The 25,856-nt window shown below is 41.5% G+C and overlaps 3 protein-coding genes across 10 annotated transcripts in view; all 3 read left to right on the top strand.

Annotated features, from left to right (window-relative positions):
• The first annotated feature begins 7,382 nt into the window (after positions 1-7,382).
• Positions 7,383-10,043, top strand: LOC108239450 (C2 calcium-dependent domain-containing protein 4C). Its single transcript, XM_017422160.3, has 3 exons — positions 7,383-7,630; positions 8,089-8,851; positions 8,945-10,043. The coding sequence occupies exons 2-3, from the start codon at positions 8,120-8,122 to the stop codon at positions 9,494-9,496; spliced, it is 1,284 nt and encodes a 427-aa protein (XP_017277649.1). The 5' UTR covers positions 7,383-7,630; positions 8,089-8,119; the 3' UTR covers positions 9,497-10,043.
• A 3,013-nt stretch (positions 10,044-13,056) lies between these two features.
• fem1a (fem-1 homolog a) lies at positions 13,057-18,087 on the top strand. The gene has a single exon (XM_017422318.3). The coding sequence runs from the start codon at positions 13,236-13,238 to the stop codon at positions 15,087-15,089; it is 1,854 nt and encodes a 617-aa protein (XP_017277807.1). The 5' UTR covers positions 13,057-13,235; the 3' UTR covers positions 15,090-18,087.
• Positions 18,088-19,572: 1,485 nt separating this feature from the next.
• The window catches only part of LOC108239490 (receptor-type tyrosine-protein phosphatase S), a 79,418-nt gene continuing 73,134 nt past the window's right edge, over positions 19,573-25,856 (top strand). For 7 of the 8 annotated variants that reach the window (XM_037981960.1, XM_017422215.3, XM_017422212.3 and 4 more), the window contains exon 1: positions 19,573-20,016. The gene's annotated coding sequence lies outside the window, so the exon portion shown is untranslated. Of the gene's footprint in view, positions 20,065-25,856 lie in introns of all 8 variants that reach the window. The other variant, XM_017422211.3, reaches the window with a different exon arrangement.

Genomic DNA, 25,856 nt, shown 5'->3' with positions numbered 1-25,856 from the left:
AAAAAAAAAAAATCTTTAAATAAATTTTTGTTTCGTAAAAAAATATTATTATGGTTAAAAAGTTTTTAAGATGTTTTTTTGTTTGACATTATTATTTTTTTGATTGAATACTACTTTTTTTGTTTGACATGATTTTTTTTTGATTGAGTACTCCTTTTTTTGGTTGACATGATTTTTTTTTTGATTGAATAATTGTGAAACAAATCTAACTCCATACGGAGCTTCCTGCTTTAGGTAGTTATTAAAAAGTTACTTGGAAAAAAAAAAGAGTGTATTGGGTACTTTACACCATTTGTAGTATTTTTATTCTTATTTTAAGCACAACAAAGCTTGAATGTAGTAAATCTTTTGGTGAAGGTAAAAATAAAATAAAAAACGATTTGGGGAGTCAGTTCTTTTGTTGAATGTCTAAATGGACCGCCGGTGGATGAATCATACAACTCTAATGGTTCATCACTAATCTATAATTGAACACAGTTTACTTTAAAAAAAAGATTTGCCTGAATGGACCTCATTTTTACCGTTATTTTGAGCCCTTAATTGGTTATTTATAGATTTAGATTTTACAGCTTAGACTACTTGTGTTCCAACTTTAAGCACACAAAATGCAAATTCACAATAAAAGAAACTGCATTAGCAGTGAAACTCTCAAATTGCAGATGGATTTTTTTTTCCCCCAATTAAACATGAACATATGAATCAAAAATCTGGGCTCTTTCCACTCTGAGAACTTTCTGCAAGTTTGTTTTTGCCATTAAAGCCTCAAACATACATCTTTGTGACGATTATCAGCTACAATATAGCATGCCAGCCAATTTTCTGATCACTTTTAGATTTCATTATTGTTGCTTGCATGACGTTAGCATTGTGATGGAGTTTCTCTGGAGTCAGGCGCTTGTTCCCATTAACTGAGAAAATTACCATCAGATTCACAAAAAAGCATTACTTGCAGGCTGACACCTGACTGATGTTACCAAAGATAAACACACACACACACACATTTGGATACTTCATGGCAGTGGGTGATAGATATCAGTTAAGTAAACACAGATATTTCCATTATGTATCAAGCAGAGAAACAGGATAAAACCAGATTTCAACTTATTTTACTTTTGGGCAGTGTGCTTAGATGTTTGCTGTCAGTTTCTCTGAATATGCACCAATAGAAAATGTATGATGTGCACTCTTTAAACCATATGTTCTTCTTCTTCCCTTTTATTTTAATAAACACTTTCACCTCTTCAACTGATGAACTGCCACAGGTCCAGAACTTTAAATATGATCCATAATTCAAACAAAATACAGAGAAACTGGATTGTCTGTGAAAATGCAGCGGGGCTGTTGAGTGCTGATAACCTGACATTTGACATTTATTAAAGCTGAAATATATTTGTTAAAGATAAAATGATCAGAACAAACACTAACATTGTCATAATGATTGGTAATAGTTTTTAAAGCCAGAGTCGTTGCACAGAAACAGAACAACAGGTAAGTAAAAATAACAGTGTTTATTGGATAGGGGAAAGGGTAAGGCTGGCAGGGCAAAACGGAGAGCTGAAACAAAGAAGGGAATGGGTGAGTATAGTTCAGTTGTAAATTCGGCTTGGAGTTGAGTTTGATACTGTGGCTTACTGTGTCTTTCTTGTTGTTAGGCTTGGAGGGGAATAGGATTCCAGGTCCAATTGCTGTGGCTGAGTCCAGGTTGAAGGTAAAGGTGGAGAGTGGCAGCTCAGAGCTGACGTTGGTTGTAAATCCTGAGCAGGTTCCAAGTTGCAGGTTGAAGGTAGTTCTTGTTTCCGGGGTTCACTTGGATGAAGGAGAAAAGTTTGCTGAATGGTTCTTGGAACGCATAAAGTCTGTTGGAGCATAGAGGCAAATAAAAAAGTAAATGTAGACTTAGACTGAGCTACTAAAAGCTATGCAATGACGCAGCATTGAGTCTAGACAGGACTGAGGCTTAAATACCAGCCTTGGTAATCAGCAGGATGACCAACAGCTGAGGAGGACCTGGAATCCTCACAGAAATTAGCAAAAGAGTCACCAAAATTGAGTAAAAACAGCAGCTAAACTACAAAAACAAAAGCTGTAGCTAAAAGCTAAAACCAGCCAAGCATTAGCTAAAAGCTAAAATTAGCCAAATGGTAGCTAAAAGCTAAAAATGAAGCAAGTACGCTGGTTCCAAAAAGTACAAAGGTTTTCCAGGATGGGAAAAGTTCTTTATTTATTTCAATAATGGGGAAAAAAATGTAAATATAGTGAAATATTTCAAAAAGTATAAAAGTTACAAAAAGTCACAGCCATAATATCCTGATATATGAATGATTAAAACAGCTGAAAATATGCTGAAGTAGTTGGGATCTTACAAAAAACATACAAAAGAAACTATAAACAAGAAAACAATAAGTGAATGCTGACTCAGCATTCTCATAGTTACCATCATCATGAAGGTGTTGTTGCTGTTAGTCAAAGAAGCAAAAACTAAAGAGATAAATGGAAACTTTAAATCTGTCAGCTGCTGTACCTCTGACAGAAAGAATTTACAGCCTCTTTGGGGTCTCACTCTCCGTCACTTTATGACATCTATGAAAAATCAAGCCAAAGTTTGGTTTTTTTTGCACATTTACAAACTATCACAGTTGATAAAAGTCCAACAGAAGCTGTAAAATGTCTAACTACCAAGTCAGCAATGAGTACAGTTTCTAATAACGCATCAACAAAAAGAACCAAACTAAAATCAATAAACTGTGCTCATGGACTCAGTCCAACTCATGGACTTCTTGATCTTCTGCCATCTGGCAAGAAATATGAGAGCAAAAACCACCAGAATGTACAACAGCTTCTTCCCAGCGGCTGTAAGACTGAGAAACAGGATTTATTTCCTGACACCAGCATGTACCTTCAGACAATAATGTATTTAAATCTTTTTTTTAATTTTGATTTTATTATTCTGGTCCAGCCTTTGCACAGTTTGAGTTTCTAACTTTGCTCAAGTCTCTTTGCAGCTGTTTTCATGTTGTCGATATTTATTTTTGTTTATTTTCAGAATAACACAAGATGTGTCACAGTATGGATTTATGTGTATTGATGAAATGAACAGCAGCAAAATTAACTTTAATTTCAGTTGTTCTTTGTTAGTATTTAGCTCCCTGAGGCTGTGTTCATGTTCACTTGTTCTTTTCACTCGCTACATCATGGTTACTATATATAAGACGATATAGAAGACTATATAGTGGACTGCTTGGTGTTTTTGCATTTCGAACGCAACTTTAATGCAGCATACTTCATAATCATGCAATGAGTATTTACAGCCAGGTGTTGCATAAACAAACGCCAACAAGAAACGTTGAAATACACGCCTGAATGTGATGATGGACTGCATACTATCACTGGTTTGATATGTAAAAAAACCTAATTAACACCTTCTGTCTCCATAACACAGACATAAAATGTATTTACACATGTCTGTTACGCTTTGTTGTTTCACTGTATCTTGCCACACGAGCACGGATTGCAGCTGTAATGAAAAAGCTTCAACATACTGAAATCATGAATCAATATTACATATTAGTATGAGTGCAGATAATAAAAATGAGCCACACTGCTTTATAATGATTTAAATTCAGCTTGCTTTATGTTGCAATTCAGCCTACAACTTTGCCATGTTTCATTTTTACTCTTAAATGTTTTAAATATAACTCTTTTTTTCCCCCTAATTTTTCAAGCTCAGGCCGCAGTGCATTATGGTCCGTTTCCACTGATGTTGTGTACAACGTCTGTACACCACTGTGACGCCATGAGACAACTTTGTACAGCACTATATAGTAAACCAGGGAACAGTTCAAACACAGCCTAAGTGTGTTTTCTCCACCTTTCGACCAGCGTTGTTTCATACAGTGGATTCATGCTCGTAGACTTTGGTTCGATCCCCGTGGGCCTGCATTTATGTCCTTGTGCGATTCATCACAGCAGGACCTGGCAGCCTTGAACCCAGCAGGCGAGCAAATACAGCTCATCTGGGTTGCTGCTGTCCTCGGTTTGTGGAGGAAGCTTGGCTTGTTTATTTGGAGCATGTCAAGAAGAAATCTGTTGACAAAAATGCCAATCCGTACCATCAGCAGCACCAGGTATTCTGACAGCCTTAAATACAGCTTCACCGAGCCTGAATCAACTTGAGGAAGTCCACTTTTGACAAAACTGTTCAAAAAAATCGACCCTGTGGGAGAGACTGCGGGTCTAAAACGCCTGGCAACAGCTTTGAGAAGATCCAAACCCCATGAGGAGTATCTTCCATGTCTTCCTGGATGGTCCCCAGTCCCCCTGAACCGCTGTGGCTACCTGTACGTCCCTCTTCATGTATGTGCTCAGCGATCGCTTCACAATTCATTTAAGGAGAGCAGAATTTGTCAAGTCTCACGAAGCCCAGGCTACAGAGCAACTTGTTGCTTTAATCAGTCCGTGTGGGGCGGCAATCTTTTCAATCAGATTGTAGAATAAACAAGAGTAAATGATCAATTCAGTCATCGTTTTTTGAAGTTGATCAGACTTCATTGAAACGGTCCCTTTTTTAATCATGTTTAATCATTTAGTCATGTTACAATGTCGATGTAGATCCTGCAGAACATTGACTGGTCCAACTCACTCCTACGAGATGGCTGCTCATACCATGACAGATCCACCTCCTTGTTTAACACCTGACAAAAACACTGTGGGTTGAATACATTTTTGGCTTTCTCTAAACAGAAACTGCCCTAGATGGAAGACAAAGACAGTTTAACACTGAATGTTACTTTTATCTGACCAGTCTCTGTGGCTTCAGACAGTTTTCTCCATGCACCTTTTTATTTTGGTTTGAAAGTGCAGACAGTAACTGTGAGGCTCAGTGTCACCAAAGAAGGGCTTAATGAAGAAATTAGTTCTTAGTAAATATAAATAAACACTTTGATCAGCGATGTATCAATTGACATTTTTGTGAGTCAGAGAAACACGTCAGAAAACGTTCAGAAAATGCAGGAGATAGCAAATAAAACAAGGAAATAATAAAAATGTATTTAGGGACACCTTAGGATGTATTTCCAAAAACATCTGGTGAGAAAATAGAAAGCACAAATGAACTATTACTTTAAATTTGTATAAGTCAACTGAGAACAGTTAGAACAACATTACAATTGCAAAAAAAGATTTATTATGTGTTTCCCAAAGTTGTTTGGAATGATCCTGGGCCTGAAATGCAAAAACAGATGTAAAATAGCATCTACTACCAAATCAGATTTTAGCTCAATATCTCTAAAAATGACTTAGTTATAACCATTCCTGTGTTTGGTAATTACTATTAGCTGTAGATGCCATCTTTAATTGCATTGACTCCAAAGATCAGTCAAGATGTCCATCCAACGATTACTTTCTGAAAGTTTGTTTATGTTCCACACACTACCAACTTTGCCTATTTTAGGTTAGTTGAAAACAAATAGAGGATATATGAGGAAATATATGGAAAAAAATAACAAAGAAAACACTAAACACTAAAGCCACAACTTTTTGCTAAATATGCTTATTATTTTTTAACATTTGGTAATGTGTTGTGTCAAAAGGAGTACAAAAAAAATGTCTAACTTTTGTTCTTTTAAGTTTGAGAGCCCAAATAGGAAGTATTCTTAGAAAATCCTCCTGGTTATGAGGAGAAAATTAGTTTTTATTAGTGTAATTGCTGAAGCACTTCATATTTTTTTAACATTCCTTTATTACATTTTTTTTTATTTTTTAAATTGGCTAATCTCTTTAGTGGAACGCCTTTGATTTCTATAAGTCGTGGATAAAAAGGTATTGTTTTTCTCTGAGAAGAGACTTTTCTGCGGGAATGAAGCAACTCATTTGATGTGCCGTTTTTACACCAGCGGGAAACCTGTTCCAGAGTTTGCATCTGAAGAAGGAAGCTGTGTTACAGGTCTTTGTTGGAGTTTGAAGCAGTAAAAACAGCAGGACGTACAGATCTAAAGGCTCCACGTGGGACACGCTCTGGCAGTATATCAAAGTCAGCAGCATGACTGTGACAGGAAGATTTATGGGTAAACTGGGATTTGGAAAAAAATAATAATATATATATATATATATGTGCAGAAACAACTAAATGGAGCTGAAGGTGCTTCAGACATGATTTCTTTGTTACTACAAGCTGTAGTGGCTGATGTGAAACTAAGAGCAATGCAGTTTGGACATAGATTTAAACATTTTTAGCTCAGATCTTTTGAAGTGGGGTTCTGTGGACTGGTTATGAAACAATTAATAGCTTACCTGTTGTAGATAAAAATGGTCACGGTTCGGTATTAGTTTGGTACAGCAAGAATGAGAAACAAATGCTAAATGCTACTATTTTCATTTTTATTTATACAGCCAATAACCCTCCCAGAGGCAGAAACAAAGAAATAAAAACAAAAACACCCTTGCTAGTAGGGAGGGTCTAAAGTAGCAGCTTATATACAGCAAGATAGGATTTATCAACTGCTACATTCACTATAAAATAAAAAAGTCTTACTTTATTGCCTTTTTTTAACCCAATCTGAACTGTAAACAGTAAGCAGTAAATACATCACTGGCAGTACCATGTGACTGTGTGAAGGTAATGGATCTGGATCCCTTCAAAAAGTCATAAATCCCATCTCTAGCATGTACCGTTACACCTCTAAGTTCTGCCAAAATAACCCTGTAATGTGAAATGAAAGCAGTTGAAGGTTTATAAAATATTGTTCACATGAACCACTAAGGAATTCTTGAGATTGGAGTGGTTTCAAGATGGCAGCATTTTGGTCTTGGCCCATCTTGAACAAGCTTTTAGCTCATATTTTCTTTCTGGTCAGATTTAAACTTTATTTTTTTTCCAAACTGGGGTCGTTCAGACAGTCAGCTACAACAGGTAAGATATTAATTGTTCATAACTATTCCACCAAGCCCATGTTGGGGGATTTTCCTGCTATGTTTGTCATCATGTTTACACTTAGTTTCTGTAGAAAAAAGACAATCTTCAGCACATAAAGACAAACGCTCTTTCTTCATTGATAAACGAGTGCAGATGGTGGTAAGAGACAGCATATTGTTCCTTTACATAACTAGTTTACAAGGAAGTCCAGTTATGGTGTTCGTTTCTTGATCAGATTCTTCTGACAGACTATTTTAGTCTTTGAAAAAGAAAACAACTGTCACGTGAACAACTAATGCAACCACAGTGGTGTTTTATCTAAAGGATTATTTAAAAAAACATAAATCAACAGAAGTCTAAGAAACAAGTCATTCCAACAGTTAAGTGGGTGATGAGGCAGCAGCTCATAAATGCCCCCCCATTCTCTCCTCCCCTTGTTGCGCGTGCCTGCGCGCGCGCGCCGAACAGTTTTATGGTAAATATCATGGGAAGGTCTCACCACCTTCTCATTGGCTCAGAAGTCAGAGAGACCCTGGCTTATAAAGCGGGAGTGCCTGATCCAGAAAGTCCCCCCCTCACACCTTCCCCGCTGGTGAGCGCCGAGGAGCAGGCGGCAGGAGAGCACCTTTTTACGCACGGAGCGCTTGGAGAGGCTGCGAACCAGCGCCTCTGCGTTTCGCTTTTCTGGAAGGAGAAAAAGAAGAGTTTACCAGCCAACAGGTGGGTTTGTCTGACTCCAAAAGTCCGACTGAAATACTCACCGCGTCTTTCTCGAAAAAGTTATTTAGACTCGTTGTTGCGCTTTTATTATGAAGTAATTAACATTCCAGACCCATTTCGTGATGTAGAAAAAGTAGTTTGTCTCGTCATTAAATGTAGTTTATTTTAGATTTATTTTTCTTGTTTAATAGTTTTTACGTTGACGTGGTTCTTGTAGATTATGTTAAAAAGTTATATTTTTGAGGAAATATAGCCACTTCTTTGACACTGATATATGATGCAGTTCAGTCTTTTCAGTTTAAAAGCTTCCTGCTTCTAAAGGAGGTTTGTTGTTTATGATGTTATGAAACAGACAGTTGTGATGTTGGATTCTGCTTCACTTTTTTGCCTGTGATTATGTTTGTCTGCAGCTTGTTAACATGTTGTCTCTTCTTCGTGCATCACTTGTCTGTTGATAGATAAACTGTGAGCTGAGGTGTCTGAGTGGGCATGTGGTTACTGGAGAAGCTCCGCAGCTCCGTGGAGAGCAGTGGGACACATTCCCAGCCCCCGCAGACAACAGAGGCCATTCCAGTCTCTGTGTATGCCAACGTACTAACTCCAGAAAGGATCCCGGATTTCTTCATCCCACCCAAACTTATCTGCTGCCCACCGGAGGAGTCTTCCAGCCCTGAGGCGAAACACCGCTCCCCTCTGAGGCCCTCCTCCTCCGACCACGCCATCTGCAGCCAGAGCCCCAGGGCTCGAAGCAGCAAAAGCCCCTGTAGCCCCCGCCTCTTCTCCCGCAGTCTCCAGAAGTCTGCCAACCGTCACATCATCCAGATAGAGAGTGCTGATGAGCCAGGTTCCGGGGCTGCGAGCAGGCTGGGCGTCGATGTCAACACCAACGCTGACCCCCAGTCACAGACTGCCATGTCCCTGCCATACGTCCCCAAAGCTCAAACCTCGTACGGCTTCTCCACCCTGATGGAGTCTCCTCACACCCGCCGTAAGGAAAGCCTGTTCCACAGCAACCCCAACAGCCCTCTAACCTCCCCGAACTCCCAGAGGCGTTCTCAAGGGGGTACTCTGCTGGCCCCGGCGGACCCCAACCCCTACCGCTATTTCAGCGGCGGGGAGAGCGACACCTGCTCCTCTGCCGAGTCTTCCCCCTTTAACTCCCCCCTCCTGTCCCGATCTGCCTCCCTCCTTCGCTCCATCACACAAGAGACACAGGCCAAGGTGATGCCTTTGTGTCCACGTGCTTTCAGTGCAATTTGAAGTTATGACATCCTTGCTCACAGTTACCTCACTTTTTGTTTTCCTTCTCTAAAGGTGTCTCGTGCGAAGCGCTCCCTGGCTCGCCACAGTTCTCTCTCCACCGATGAATGCAGCTCAGCAGACAACAGCCCCAACATGCAGCGGCGCCGCACGCGCTGCCCTCCCTCCCCTGCCTTCCGCGGATGTAAAACCGGCGGCTCCAGGGGCGCAGCGTCGGATCTCCTGCAGCGTGAGCACACCATCAACCTCCACAAGGGGGGGACGCTGAGGCTGAGCACCCACTACGACCCGGAGGCCGCGCGGCTAAGGGTGCGCGTGCTCGCGGCCGAGGCCCTGTACAACAGGCAGACGGACCCGAAAAGCATCAACTGCTGCGTGGCGCTCTACCTGAACCCAGGGAAGCAGCAGAAACAACGGAGCACCATCATCAAGAACAGCAGGAACCCGGTGTTCAACGAGGACTTCTTTTTCGACGCGCTGCCCCAGGCGCAAGTGAAGAGTCTGGCCATGAAGATAAAGGTTGTGAACAAAGGAACCAGTCTGAAGAGAGACGTGCTTCTAGGAGAAAGGGAGGTGCTGCTCAGCGAGCTGCTCGCGGGCCTCTAGGGAGCCCCTGTCAAGGCTCCGGTGAAAGCTCGTACAGCTCAGAGAAAGGGGGACCCCTCCCCTCCGCTGACCTTTTTATCCCCAATTCACAGATCTGACAAGTACTGAAAAACAGGAAGCATACTGATGAAAAGGTGCATTGTGCACACTGTGCTGTGCGTGTAAATTAAGTTAGACTTCGTCAAGTTGTCGTTATTAGTTTGTTATGCGGAACAAACAAAAAAGACAAACCAACAAACTTTGAATGCTCGTCAGTAAATAAGCCACGTGAACGGCAGATCTGTGTTGTCGTTTGTTTCTCTTTAAACTTTGAGTTCCACAATCAGCATTTTGGATGTTTAAGGCCCATCAGCTGTTTTGCTAAAATGATCTAGTTTAACTTGAAGTTGTATTTTTGTATAAAATCTTAACACTGTACGTAGAGTTTTGCATGTATCTGTGGAATCCTGCGTGCATGGAAGACTCATTTTGTGGGAACTGGATTTTGTGAATGTTTTGTAAATATGAAAGATGTAATATGTTTCGGAACATAAAAATAAAGAGCAGAAAAGCCCCTGCTTATTCATTTTATTTATTCACACCTTGGTCTCAGTGGGTTTGCCTTCCAATAACTCCTGGGGATTAAAAAAAGTAATCTCTGGAAATGATTCTAAAGCCTCCTCTTGCTCCCTCAAAGCTTCCCGGGTTCTCAGAGACAGGCGAGGACTGAGTGTCATTTGTGGTCGTCTGCATGCAATATTGTCTCTGTGAGCATTCAAACTCCCTGTTTAATTTTAAAACCACACATCCAATTGATGCTGTCCTCCTGTGAGTTTCAAATGGTTATTGAGAACGACAGGAAGTCGAGTTATGGCTCCTAATCCCTCTCACCATCTGCTCAGGACATTTCTTTAGAGTCATTATATATGTGTTTCAAAGGGTTGGTTAATGAAAATGTGTTTTCTCTGATACAAAGGATGTACACACAAAGGCCTGCAGAGAATATTAAAGAACATTATCCTAAAGTTGAGCTTATGCCTCCTCTGCTGGTAAAAAAGCAGAATTACATGTTGGAGAACCCAGAAGTAAGGCATTAAAGTAATTTCATTTTTGATTTTTTAAAATCTGAATTAGGAATTTGTGCCAGGTGTCAACTCCCTCTTAAAGAGGACATAAGGGAACACACTATAGCCCTCTGAGGAGGGGGGAAAAAGTAGGTTTAAAAGAATAGTAAAACCTTGTTTTTCTGAACACTTTCAGGCTTTTACCTGAGGGCGATTGTCTAGCCAACTCTATTAACTTCTAAAGTCCTGAAATAACTCTCAACAAGCACCCGTCTGGGACACGCTCATCCATGACTCTGGAGAAGAATCATTTCTTGCAGAGCTGAGAGCAAAGAGATAAAGTGGAGAGATAAAAAAAAAAGAAAGTGTAATTATTTTCGCCTCTGCAGGCAGATGACAACTTTGAGAGGCAAATTGCTAAAAAGTGAAAGTTCAACTAAGGTCCCAGACTCTAAAGACTGAGAAACCGTATTTAATAAAAAAAGCAATTAGAGGGTTTAGTTGTAATCAATTAGATCAGATGCAGAAAGTTTGAAACTTTGTGGAAAGAAGTTTTGTACTGTTAGTTGATGAGAAAAGGTTTTCATGCATGCTGTGGAACAACCACTTTTTTCTTAATTATTGCTTGAAAACACGATATCTAACAAGTCACCTTTACTTTGTGTTATTTGTTTTTGTATTAATGGTTAGATTACAAGAAAATTGCTCTGCCTGGAAACTGAAGCAGCATTGTTCTACCTGAAGTACCCGTGACAATGTGTTCAAACCTGCTTTTATAAGACAGAGAGGAAAACGTCAGTGACAGAAAGGAGAGTAATTATAGACATACATCATATTAGTAAAAGTAGCAAAGACAAGAAAATATATTTTATTGCACATTGACAAATTGCTGAAGAAAATATAGTTTTATTTAATAAAAAAACATCATACTAAAACTACATTATTGACCTGCGTCAGTAGTGTTAGTTTGTTTCTTTAGCTATAGTATAAAAACGCATTTGCTTTGTTTTAAATGTAATTTTGTTTTGTTTTAATTTTCCATGTCCTTAATGACTGAGAATTGACACCAGGCAGCTCATTTAAACTTCATGGTGCATTCCAGTATTTCTAATCCAATTTTTCAATGTGGATTATTTAATGTGCAGGTTGTACTTGAATGCACCATTAAGTCATTACACTGTCTACAAAACGTTGTGTAGAAGCACAACATTTTTTAGGTACTCAGAAGCGCAGATTGCAGGACCACATCTTAGATCCAAGCTGAAGGCCCTGCTCTGATCAGCTGTAGATGTATATCCAATGATTACTTTATGCAAGTTTCATTAAAATCCATCCAGTTGTTCAGGAAATATTTTGGTCACAAACAGACACACATACAAACATTTATACCGTTTGGAATTTATATTGTGTTCTTGTAACACGATGCAAAAGAAAATTGTTCAAATTTTCAAGTTTTCTGAAAGTAAAAATTTTTTTTCAAGTCATTAAATCTTAACTAAATCAATTAATGCACAAGGTATTCATATCATTTAATTCATTCAGTTAAATTTACGGATGTATGTGAAGACAGGATTATGATTTTAGCGGGTCAGGTCATATACAACTATATGCAAATCAGCTTTAAATCAATATTCAGGACACAACCTTGCCCCTGAATGATGTGCTTTACTAGTTTGAGGAGTGTAGTTTTGTCTGTTTGTTTGTGTTTAGCAAGTCATTTCAGGTATTTCAGCTGAAATTTAGTCAGGACTAATTGCTAAAAATGTTGTTTTGTTTCTTTTCAAGCATACTTGTCTATGTGGGTGGACTGAGTTGTGTTTGGATTGTCTTAGAATGAACTGGACTGAACTGGATGACAGGCAATTGAGTTTGAGTTTAACCCCTTTGCATTTTTTTTATTTATTTTTGGAGATTAGATTTTTTGGTGATTTGGAGCTATTTAAAAATCGGATTGAATAAGAAGCACGTGTTGTTTATTATTAATCTATTTATTTAGTTGCTTAAAAAATATTTAAAAAGTACCATAAAAACAACAACACAGTATTTTTGGTTGGCATATATTGTTCAATCTATTTACATATTATTATTAGTTGTTATGTGTAATTATATGATATGATATGATATGATATGATATGATATGATATATTGTAATAATTTTGAGTTCCTCATTTAATTAATTAATATGATGATATATATGAATTAATATAATGATCCAATTCGACTTTATTATTATTATTATTATTATTATTATTATTATTATTATTATTATTATTATTATTATTATTATCCCATAATGTTAAATTTAGTTTGTCAGCTGACATTCCGTCACTCTGAGCTAACCTGTTGTTAGTTCAAACCATAACAAACGAACCCATCAGCTGGTAGGCCTTTAAACCCGCCAGCTTTCTGGGAAATGTAGTTTATTACCAACAAAATCCTCCCCTTTCATAGCCAAGAGGAATTCCATCAAAACTACGTTACCCACAATGCTCAGCCGAGCTCGTAAACAGAAACCTGTCAAACAGCAGAAACGCCATCTTGACAGCACCCTCAAAATGGCAGAAAGATGTGAGCCAGGAGCCGAGTCCAAACTCCGGTTCCGCTCCTCGGCTTTTTAGGACCTGGACGAGCCCGTTTTTCCACTCGCGAGTGGTTATGAGGGTTGGTGTCCAGCGCCGCAGCACACAGCCTGTGAAATGGATATAAGCACGGCGGTTTTCAACGCGGCCAGAGATGGTAAGCTGAAACTTATCCAGAAGTTGCTGAGCAACAAAACTCCCGAGGAGCTGGAGGCTTTAGCGGAGGAAAAAACGCAGGGAAGCACCGCTCTGTTGATAGCCTCCCGGTACGGACACTTAGAGGTCGTAGATTACTTCCTTGAACATTGTAAAGCGAATGTTGAACTCGGGGGCTCGGTCAACTTTGACGGCGAGACCATAGAGGGGGCTCCGCCGCTGTGGGCGGCTTCGGCGGCGGGTCACCTCCCCGTGGTGAAGACGCTGCTGAAGCACGGCGCCTCGGTGAACAACGCCACGCTGACCAACTCGACGCCGCTGCGAGCCGCCTGCTTCGACGGCCACCTGGAGATCGTGCGCTACCTGGTGGAGCACAGGGCTGACATGGAGGTCGCGAACCGCCACGGCCACACCTGCCTCATGATCTCCTGCTACAAAGGCCACAAGGAGATCGCCAAGTTCCTGCTGGACCGCGGCGCGGACGTGAACCGTAAGAGCGTGAAAGGAAACACGGCGCTCCACGACTGCGCGGAGTCTGGGAGCCTGGACATCATGAAGATGCTGCTGAAGTGCAATGCCCGCATGGAGAGGGACGGATATGGGATGACCCCCCTCCTGGCTGCTAGTGTAACGGGTCACACCAACATCGTGGAGTATCTCGCCCACCAGCCTTGCACCTCCAGAGAGGAGCGCATCGATGCGCTCGAACTACTGGGCTCCACTTTTGTGGACAAAAAGCGTGACCTGTTGGGCGCCATGAGGTACTGGAGAAGAGCCATGGAGCTGAGGCAGGCAGGAGACAAAGCTGGATCTCTGGCCAAGCCCCCTCCTGGTCCCCCCATCCCTGCCTACGGCTGCGCACAGGAGGTGAACACGGCTGAGGAGCTCGAGGCCTTGATCACAGACCCTGACGAGATGCGGATGCAGGCCTTGTTGGTCCGTGAGCGCATCCTTGGGCCGTCCCACCCAGACACGTCCTACTACATCCGATACCGGGGGGCTGTCTATGCTGACTCGGGCAACTTTGAGCGCTGCATCAGTCTGTGGAAATACGCTTTAGAAATGCAGCAGAGCAATCTGGATCCTTTGAGTCCCATGACGGCGTCCAGTTTCCTGTCCTTTGCAGAGCTCTTCTCTTTCGTTCTTCAGGACAGGGCCAAAGGCACCCTGTCGACTCGCATCACCTTCCAGGATCTGATGACAGTGCTGGGGAAGAGCGTGAGTGAGGTGGAGCGAGCTGTGGCGCAGAGGGACAACCCTCCTGAAGCCCCCCAGTTCACCAAGGCGCTCTCCATCATCCTCCACCTCATCTTTTTGCTGGAGAAGCTTGACTGTAGCCCCGAGCAGGAGCACCAAAAGAAGCACACTGTGTACCGGCTGCTCAAGCTCAACCCCCGAGGTCGGAACGGTTTCACCCCCCTCCACATGGCTGTGGACAAAGAAACCACGTCCGTGGGCCGCTATCCCGTGGGCCGCTTCCCCTCCCCGGCAGTGGCGGCGCTGCTCCTAGAGTGCGGCGCCGATGTGGATTCACGCGACTGCGAGAACAACACGCCGCTGCACGTCGCCGCCAACAACGGCTGCGCGGAGATCATGGCTCTGCTGACCAAGGCGGGGGCTCACTTCGACGCGACCAACGCGCAGAGGAAAACGCCCCACGAGCTGTACGACGAGCACAGCAGCGGACACCCGACGCTCTACCCGCTGAACTACATCACCCTTCAGTGCCTGGCAGCCCGCGCAGTCGAGAAGCACAGACTGCCTTACAGGGGACTGATCTCTGAGGAGATGGAGGCCTTCATTGAGCTCCACTGACACCCCCCCTCCCCCCTGTGAGGAGACACCCCTGCACTTCTCCACCCGTTCTTCCCCCGCTCCTTAACAAACCTGTCATCTGCGTTGTTCTCCTCAGTGTTCATCTTCGCTCTAGGCTGAACGTTGTCTCAGACCAAACCATAGCAATAAACCAGCAGCCTCTGGGGTTACACTCTGGTCATGTGTCACTTAATTCTAACCTAAAGTCACATCGACTTTTAAAGTGATTGTTGGTTTCTACTACTGTTTAATTTCTGGGTGACAATTCTACCAAATAATAATAATAATAAAAAAGAAGCATTGCAGTTTAACTGGGCTTATGAGGGTTTTCTGCTGGTGCTTGAACATTACGAGAGGTGGGTTTTAGTATTACTGATTTATGACGCATTTGATCCAAGTGTCCACATGAAATGCATGAAAATGAAGTGTGGTTGTGGTAGTTCAGTTTTGGTTTGCAAACTCATTTAAAAAAAAAAACAAAACAAACTGAAGTGGGGTTTTTTTTTCCACTTGTTCACATCTGCTGTGTCTCTTTAAAGTCGGGGAAAGGGGTTGGGATTACCGTGCCATACCTCTTGAATGCACAAAGTCAAAGGTTGAAGCATTAAATTGTCAGTTCCGGAGGAGAAGGAACTCTAGTTTCTTAAAATTTCAGACTGTGATGCTCTACGCCAGCCTGCAGAACAAATACTTGAAAGACTTGGAGATGGGCGCTACAAATTGGGACTTTTTAAAACAGGCTGCTGTTATTGTTTTTTTTTTGTTTTGTTTTTTTTTCTTCTGAATCCACACAAACCTTTCTAACAAATGCATTTAGTATTATTCCAGTCAGGGCTAATTTGGCTTTTAAAGCCAAAAAAAGAAAGGAAAAAAAAACACTTCAAACAACAGCGACGCTAAGTGATGCTATTCAACAGCTGCACGTGCTGATCCTTTCAGGCTAACGAGCCGGAGCTGATTTACTGACAGGAAGTTTCCGTCATCTGACTGTATTAACTGAGAATGCCCTCTCAGTTTGCTCCCTCTGTGCGAACAAACAGTTTTAAACCAGGGCCTGAAGTAGATCATTTTTCTTCGGGCGATCACATCAACAGCAACAATATTCAGTTTCAAGTCAAAAAGGGCAGCTTCAGACACTTATTGGGGACTTAAAAAAAAAGCTTTGACCTCGTTTCTGACAAATTATTTGCTCGAGATCTGACGTATGGTGCGCTTTAATTGTTTGGAACCCATGACTCTACAGCCATTTTTTTTTCATCTTAGTCTTATACTTGTTAAACTATGTTTTTTGTCTTGTGTTATGATGAATGTTTGGTTTGTGTGTGTGTGTGTGTGTGTGTGCTAAGCACCGCCGAGTTGAATGCACACTGAAAGGCTCTATAAATCCAGGAATCCTTACATTCAGGCTTTTGAACTGCCGCTGCCTTTGTAAACACAACTGTTTAATTTAACTGAGCAGAAGGTTGTTGAATAAAATTCAGCATCACAACAGAACCTGCGTGCTTGTGTGTGAACGAGATCGGCTTTGCCTTAAGAGCGCGTCCTGCCCTTGGGATGGTGTTTTTTTGGGGGGGGGTTTCTGAAGATAAATTAAGAAACTTTGTCACTTTCCTCAAGAGTTCTGCACAAGTTGAAATGAACCCCGATGGTTGCAGTCACAGGGCACGATCAACCCTCTAACCCGTCGTAAGAGTCAGCGCCATAAAAATTCTTTTTTTAGCTGCGTTACGTCAGAGCGAGCATTACTAAACAGAAATCATTGACCTCTCTGTATCAGCTCTATATCGGGCTCACATAAACTTGAGAGCGTTGAAATAAAGCACAACAGAAACTCGATCTTTCTGAGTCCTGAACTCCTGAAGTATAAATAGGCCGCAATTAACGTCACTGCTGCCGGGCAGAGGTAGAGACAGGGCACCCACCTTGCTAATTTTAGGGCGCTTTCGTCCGAGCTTCAGCTCTGGAAATGGGAATAATGTAATGCAATCCTGTCAGGCAGGTCACGGGACGTGTGGTTCACGCCCCACGCAGGCAACCCGGGCCTAGGATTCTTTTCTTTTTTCTAGCAGGAAGCAGATTTGAACTGATCTGCTAATATGCCATTATTGGGACAGCTGGTTTTACATTGTCAAACTGAAACTGAATGCTAACCTGACCTCTGACCTCTCAGCAGAACCTGGAGAAATGACAAATCTGTGTCAAGATTTACAATGCCAGAAACACATCAAACTGAGCCCCAAGTGTTCATTTTGAAATATGTTGAAATGTTGACCTAGTATTAAAATGATGAGTTGTTTTTTTTTTTTTTTGTTTTTTTTTGTGGAAGTTGCCACAAAAAGTACCGTCAAGTTTCTCGAGCCTTTCGGTGTTCTCCTAACTCTGCGAGTGAACAGGGGTACTATAATTATAACCTCCCACTAGATGTCACTAGCAACAAAGAAAACACACCAAACTGAGAGCCTTTGTCCTGTAAAAACCATGTGAAATGCTGAAAGAAATGTGGCTTTTTGTGTGAAAAGGTGGCAGCTGTTTGATTTTTTTTTTTTTTACATCTCTTTCACACAATCAGTCAACAGGGACGTGGAAGACGCGTTTTTAACTAGAGCTTGTGACATCCAAGAGGTGACCGTGTGTTTGCAGCGTGCCTAAATAAAGATAAAGCTGGACTGGCAAAAGTTGCAGGTTCAGAGAATATTTGCAGCAGGGTTGCCTGGGGGTCAGAAGGAAGGATTAAAGCGTCTGTCATAAAATCTTGCCGTGTCAGAACAACCTCCAGCACCACACTCCCAACGCCTCCGAATTCACCCCTGTGGTGCTGAAAAATTGTCAAGCTGTGTGACCTAAATAAGACCGAATAAGTTCGGACCTGTCTGTTGTTATTTAAGATTCAAAACTGAGCTCTTTTTTTATATACTTTTTGTATTATATTATCAAGCAAATTATTGGGCTACAGAGCTGGATATGCAGTAATGTTAATGAAATAAATAATGACATCATCCTATTCACAAGTTGTCCACATGGTGATCGTTTTTTGTCATTTTAATTCCAAGCTGCTTGCCAAAAACATCCCAACAAACGTACTTAACGCCAGAGGTTTAGCTGGTAAATGCTGTTAGGAATAAAAACCATTTGATGTATAATTTTGCCAATTTTCTGCAAGTTGGAGACAAAGAAAAGTAAAAAATATATATATATTTTATATATATATATATTTTTTACTTTTTTTTTGGTCCAAATTATGTAAAGGGAAGCTAAACTAAATGCCCTAAGTGATAAGGTGCAGTCCAAAAAATGTGGTTTTTTTTGGAGCGTTTCCCAAAAGCGAATATTTAATGAGTCCAAACAAAGCTCATATTTGGGCTGAACATGATGAACCTTGTGGAGATTGAAATCTACGTGCAGCAGAGAGTTTCAGCTGCTGTATGTGAGCAGAAACGGGTTCACGACCAAGGCCGCACTTTCCAAACTACTCACCGGGGCTCCCAAGGTTTACAGGGCCCCCCGAAAATAATTGTTATGGTTTTGAATAAATGCATGTTTTCTAAAAGCTTTACTTATTTCTAACAAAGTGCAAGCCTACATGACTGCAAAGAAAGAACAACTGATTAATGGTGTTTGACTGTTTCTGTTTCAGTACAGCACTACTACTTTCACTAAATTGTTTGTGTAATATTAATGCATGATGTTTTGTAAATATTTATTTTGCTCTGAGGAAGACTCATGCAGCATTGCTGGCTTATTAAATAATTCTGTTAATGTCCAGGCAGCAAAATCTATTCATGAAGGTAATTTTTTTTATCAGGCAGTCTATTTTTTTATGAACATAGCAATGACTAAAACAGTAAAAGTGTGACTGAACAGACTTTAGTGATCTATAGTTTTTAGTGCTTTGGACTTTAGTCCTTGCATTAAAACTAGGAGCAGCTCTGCTCGGTGTAACTAGAAATTTTGAAATTAAATGAGAAAATAATGTCGATAGGCCCCTAAAAGTAGCTCTAGCCCAGAAGCCAATACTTTTCTTACTCTTGGCCTGTTCAATCCCTTTGATAAATATTTTGTTTCCCTTTGTGTTATTTTCCTGGCCTGGTGTTATCCAGCCACAGAGTAGTGCTGGAGTGCTGCTCTGTGGGACCCAACACCGGACTCCTCTAATTAAACACTACATTATGGCAATCTACAGGGGTTGCAAGGTGCTTATCTTCAATTTAGCCCCGGGTGTGGGGGGTGTCGGTCACCAACAAGACCAGGCTACCTCAGCAGCCCTGCACCAGTCAGCCGTCCATGGGGAGAGCTGGAAGGGTGCAGGGGGTGATGGAGGAGAGGAGGGATACGGTTGCTGTTGGAGATCTTGGCTGCATCACGTCATGTGAATAACGGGAGGGAGGAGGAGGGAGGAGGAGGTGGGAGGAGGGGGATCCGGTGAGAGAGAAAGAGAGAGAGAGAGAGAGAGAGAGAGAGAGAGAGAGAGAGAGAGAGAGAGAGGAGGAGGGAGGAGAGGACAGGAGAGGAAGAGGAGGGCAGAGAGGAAGAAGGCAGGGAAGTCTCGCACCGAGCAGCAGGATTCCGAGGCCGTCCGAGAAGCGATGCTCCCCCGACCGAAGGGCTGAGGAGACCCCCACCTCCACCTGCACCTCCACCTCCATCCCCTCCACGCCGCAGAGCTCCGTCAGGCCGCCGGCGGAGTCCCGAGGAGACGGGCGGAGAGGAGGCGCCCCGGCGATGTGAGCATGCAGCCTCCTCTTCTTCTTCTTCTTCCTCCTCCTCCACCTCCTCCTGCTGCTGCTGCTCCTGCTCCACAAAGAAGGCAGCCGTTCCGTTCCTCTGACTGACCGAGAGGAGCTCCGCTGCCGCTGGATTTACGCCCCGCAGATCCACCCACATGCATTCAGCAGCAGGCTGCGAGGAAAAGCCAGCACTCCTCACCAAGGTGAGCACCCCACCCAGGCTGCTCGCTCTCACATGTCCAACTAACGAGGTAATGGGAGCCGATCTCTCACCGGGCTTACATTTTCTGCCATTTATCTTTTTATTATTGTTTGAACTGATTATTTGCAGGAAGCGGGGCTCGCAGATGTCTTGTTTGTCAGGGCTGGGATCAGGCTGTGAGTGGTCCCCTGTCACCTTCTCCTCATTGTTGGCTGAGCTGCTTGAGGGATCCTTGCAGACCGCCTTTGTTCCTCATCCCCTCTCATTTAAAGTGCCTTTTTTTTGTCTCAAAGCCCCCTTAGAATGAGTCTTGTGTCAGGTGAGATTTCTAAACAGAAGTCAAAACAAAAATAGTCTAATAGACGGCAACAATGCTCAACAAAATGACAAAATAAAAAATGTATAATCTAAACATTTTATTGTGTGTTTGGGTATTCAAAACGAAAAGTCAGGATCCTTTGCCCTGCTGTATTTATAGCCAACTAAGAGTGCCATTATGATAATGTCATTTTGAGCCCTTCTGAGGAGGCAATCATCGACACATTATGAATGCATATGGGCCATTAGACTAATATTAGAATGATTTTTCTTGTTGGTGTGCAGGGCACCAGGTGGCGAAGCGGATGGACTTATTTAGCGAGAATGTTTTTCCAGACAATAGAGTGACTGCTGCATCTGCTTCTCCCAAACATTCCCTCTAATATGCATACATCTTTGTGTTATTGGGGTGTTTGGGATTACACTCAGGATGATTTGTTTTTAACACAGTCACTCAGGCGTACATGCAGAGTGGGATTTAATGAAACATCTATTTATCCTGACACGTTTTTTTTTTTTTGTTTGTTTGTTTTGTTTTTTCTAAGGGCTGCTGCTGCTTGTTTTGCTTTTTTATTTATTTTTTTGTTTTTTTTTTTTTGGCAGGAGGTTTAATCATGTAAACTCCTAAAATGCACGTTTTAGGTTTTTCTGGATTTCCGCTGCGTGGCTTCTGCAAAGTGGAAAATTGCTCTGCCGTGGTGAATCCGAGGGAGGTCTTCCTCCTCACACGCAGATGGACCGTTTTCCCCGAAGCGCTGTGTGTTTGCTGGTTATTGTTCCAGACCATTTCCACATCCCTAATTATTTTTAATCAGTCATTTTTACGCATGGGCTCCTCTCTTTAGCGGACCTCCTGATCGTTGCTGACTTATATCTCCACTCTGGCCAACAAAGGCATGGGCAAGGCTCCGTACCTGACTGAGAAAAGCTAGAAATTTACCTTACTCTAAAAAGGCTAATGGAATTGGCAGATTTCTTCCATCTGTCGTTTGGAAACGGAGAAATATTCGCATCCAGTTGTCAGAACATTTAGGCCCTTTTAGGAGCAGGGGGCTATGAAATGATAGCGTGATTTGTGATGACATTAATGGCATGTCAGAGGGTTCAGCTGCAGTCCTCAGTGGGTTTTTTGCTCTGTTTGAACAGAAGCAGCTGTAAAACCCATCCAGATTCGAAAACGTGTCCTCATCGGAGCAGCTTCGGTTTCATGTCAAAGGCCTCTTGAAGTCTCGGATTCTCGCAGCAGCGTTTCCCTTCTTCTTGGCCCGTGTTGCACTTTCCCTTTGGTCAGAAGCGCTCGGACAGACTCCATTAGCTTTGCTTTGCACCAGTCAGCTGGCAGGAAGGAGAACATCAAGGCGAGCAACTTTGATGCTGTGAGCGTAGCCACCTGTATTGCGGGCAGACAGACACTTTGTTGTTGTCTTGGCGTTGATATTAATTGACCTTTTCAAAGCCTTCCAAACGGGGATGTTTCGGCGGCTCCGTTCCTTGTCTTGTTTTATTCAGAGGCTGCTGAAAACAGCGTCCAGCGTGCAGAGCCAAGCCGCTCGGGCAATACGGCTGGAATGAATTGATTTCCTTGACACCGTTTTCATAATGCTCTTTAGACAATTTGAGCTCATTCTAAGCCATTGCTGTGCATAGTTTTTATTTATTTTACTGCAGTAGTGTTAGACATTTGCTATAGGGAAAAAGGGCCTTTGATTGGGTAAGGAAATTAAGAAAAAAGTAAGATCAATAATTGGAACAGTTCCACTTCTAAGGTGCATTTTTCTTTTTTTTCCTGTTTCAGCTTAAGCTTTTTTAACTAGGGCATTTATTGCTGAACATAGGCCATTTAAAGATATTCCTGATAATACCAAAATGCTGTTTTACGAACTCCTGCTGTCCAAACGAGTCATTTAGGCCAGACCGTGTTCATGAATTGCAAACGGCTCTTGTTTAACATGCGAGAAGCGTCTTCACAGCTGCAATTTAGAGCAAATTTCAGTGCATTTACCATCAGTTTGATCACATTCCGTGAGATGCTCCATACATTAGTCACCTAATGAGGTATTTTTCAGAAAACACTTCTCGTCGTGCCGTGTTGCTGTTTTCAACCATAATGACCCGACATCAGATTACTGATATGAGCACAATTATGTAGTAGTTTCACTGGTAATCACCAGTGAGTGTCTAGAAATAATTTGTTTTAATTACAGAAACTCAAAACTTGTCAAAGCAAACAATATAAGTGTTCAAAGCCAATTTCTGTTGAACATGAAAAAGATTATTACTCTTTTAAGGTGATAAACAACTGAGTTAGCTAAATAGTTTAACAGCAATAAAATATTAGCGTGCCACTAGATCAAATTGTTTATGATTTGTTTAGAATAAATCAAGACATTTATTTAGATGAACATGCTTTTGAGTCAATGCAGATGGATTAATGGCATAAAAATGCAAGAATATACAAACACAAGGGTAATACTGTGAAAAACAAGAAGCTAACTTATCAGAATAAAAGAGAATCAAATATAATTCTGCTAAAATAGTCTGCACACTCACTGTTTTCCTGCTTCAGAAAGAAATCCCAACACAAACAGGTCCAAAACTAAATTATGGAAGGTCAACGTTCCTGCAGTTCATACTTAAAAAAAATTTAATTCTTTAAACATGTTGTTGGATCGTGAAAGAATTTCTGCATGTAACAAGTTTATGTGACAAAACAGAAGGACAAAAAGAGACCCTGCACAATGACTGCAGGAACTGGATCAACCCAGATGAAAGCTCGAATAAAACAGATGAATATAAGGATACATGGAACGTGCACATGGAAGTCAGAGGTTAAAATATGGGCTGAGATTAAAATGGAAATCACATGGAGCGAGATAAAAATGATTAAAATAAGAGGACAGAACTAAAATACAGCGAGAGTGCAAAGACTGGGGAGCCTTTTAATAAGAACAGTGTTGTTCTTTTGCATTACAGACATGGTGTTACACACAATTAACAAGACAATGTTTTTATTTCACCTAAGCTAATAAAATATTCAAGAAATTCAAGAAATATTCAGAAATAATTGTCTGATTTGCAGGTGAAACCATAAATGACTCCTATATAAGCCTATAAATATTTACATCCATTATGCCCGCCTTCTTATGCAGATATGTATCTGAGTCTCAGTCTGTTTCTGAGGATCTCTTTGCAGAGCCAGACCCATAATTATCTTTCTTCTTTTTTTTTTCAACCACGAGTTGTTTCCAATTATGTGTGTGTTCATCTTGTCTGTGTGTGTGCACATATGAGTGAAGGCTAAGAGATGGGTTGTGACTTGACTGATGCCCTTCTCCTGATGAATCACAGATTCTGATGTGTCAGCAGGGATGAATAATGCACACCGCTACCTCTTCCTCCTTCTCTCCCCCACCTCTTGTCTTCAGCCATTTTCCTTTCTTCTCATCATAACTGCCAGATCCGAAGACACCATTGCCTTCCCCTTTCCGCCCCTCCCCTCCCTCGTCTGCTCTCTTATGCAGAGCTGGTTCTGCCGCTGATGCCTTCTTCTCGCTGTCCTCTGGTCAACCCAGCCCCAACAGCTAACTCATTCTTCCCACCGAGCTTCACAGAAAGTCTCTTGTTGCGTGCCAGAACACCGATTCGGAGCTCTGCCCGACGAAAATGGCGAAATGTTGATGTGTGCAGTTCATTATTCAATCATGGGTCGAGGCAGGGAAGCTATTGACACTGTTTGACAGTTACGCCCTTGACTGACAGGAGTCATTAGAAGGATGCGGCTGACTGACAAGAGGGCTGATAAAGCAGGAGACAAACTGACTAATCAGGACCTGGAAAAAGAGAGGGCAACGCCAGCTTTGAAGTGCGCCGCTAGCCGCCGATAAATGTTCAAACGCTGGAATCTTCTATATGCACCCTTCTTCAGGCACTTGACAAGTCCTGAGGTGTATGTTCAGCTTCTGCAGTGAACTACGCCTCTCACTGCATGCAAAGTATACGCGGTTAGGATGAATTAATTTGCATTGGAATGATGCCAAAACAGCATTGAGATTTTTGCAGAACATAAAGTTATACGACTTAAACTTGGTTTTCTTCATTTAGTGGATTCAAGCCACGAGAACACTAATGCATGAAGCAAAATGATATCCCTGCGACTTTTCATAAATCATTTTTATCACAACCATTATGCCATTATGTTGTATGCTGCGTGGCAAAGAACACAAAGTGGTCAAGCAGGTTTTAGAGATTTATGTGTTGTATACTTTGTTACTACATGTATAATTCATTCTGGTCCCAGACAGGCAGAAAATTAACTTAGATTGCACGAGTTGTGTTAAAAAACAAATGTACAGTAAGTGAATTTTTTGGAGGAGGAGGGTTGTTGGTTTTGACCCTTTAACCTGTAAAATCCTTTTTAACATACATGGTTGTTATAAAAAAAACATGTAATGTTGGTCAGGTGTAAGAAAGTACAAAATAAAGTTTTAAAAGCCGTTAAAGTCAAAGACTTTGTACAAAAGAATTTGTATAAAACATCTAATGTTCTTTTCAAGTTAAACAATAACTGTTTTGTAATAAAACTTGCTGTAGGTACTGATTAAAGCTTTAAAACACATTTCAGTTGACTCAAATTACAAAGGTTCACAATCTGTGTTCTTGAAAAACATTCCTTCACGTTTAAAACCTAGTTTAAATGGCTCCAAACCTTTAAATGGGTCACCTTAGCCTCTTAATATGCAAAGATCTATAAATATGCAAATTAGCCCTTTCTCTATCTCCATGAATCACCAGAATTCAGCTGCTCAGCACTGTTCAAACAGTCTCGAGTCTTTGGCTTGTTATCGAGCAGGTCATAATGTTTTGCTAACGTGGTATAATGTTCAATAAACCAAGCTCTGACAGGTCTCACACCTACAAGTGCACGGAAACAGGAAGTACGGTTTGGGTCTTGTGTTTTTAGACTTTCCCATGTACACTGCAGGCTGTAAAGCTGACTCATACAGCTGACTTTTTAAATTCCTCTCACATCCTGTTATGATCATGTGAAAAAAACCAAACAAATTGCTAAGAAGCAGTTTTCTTTTTCCAATGAGGAGGAAAATGAGTGAGATGTAGCCGTTTTCATAAGATTTTGCTAACAGACAAACGGGGTTGACTCAAACTCTAATGCTAAAGATGCTAAAATGCTGAAATTGACTGAGTTTTAGCCATTTTTGTGTTTTCTGAGGTCAGCTGGCTGTGGAAGCCATTTTGAATCAAAAGTTAATTAGTTGTAAATGTACATCTAATGATTATATTCTGAGAGTTGCTTAAAATCTGTCCAGTAGTTCATGAAATAATTTGGAAACAGACACACAGGCAAAAACATCATGGTCTGCCTTTGTCCCTAACAAACATATTTAGCACTTGTATCCTTTTTTTTTCTATACCAATATGTCCTGTTTTTTCTCAGTTTTACAGATTGAGTTAAAAACTGATTCTGGCATGTCTCCCTAACAGTAAAGGAATGTGCCTACTTTGCTT

Source organism: Kryptolebias marmoratus, linkage group LG20, assembly GCF_001649575.2.
Source record: "Kryptolebias marmoratus isolate JLee-2015 linkage group LG20, ASM164957v2, whole genome shotgun sequence".
Lineage (NCBI taxonomy): Eukaryota > Metazoa > Chordata > Actinopteri > Cyprinodontiformes > Rivulidae > Kryptolebias > Kryptolebias marmoratus.
Note: the sequence above shows the minus strand (reverse complement) of the source record. Positions and strands in the feature narration are given on the sequence as shown.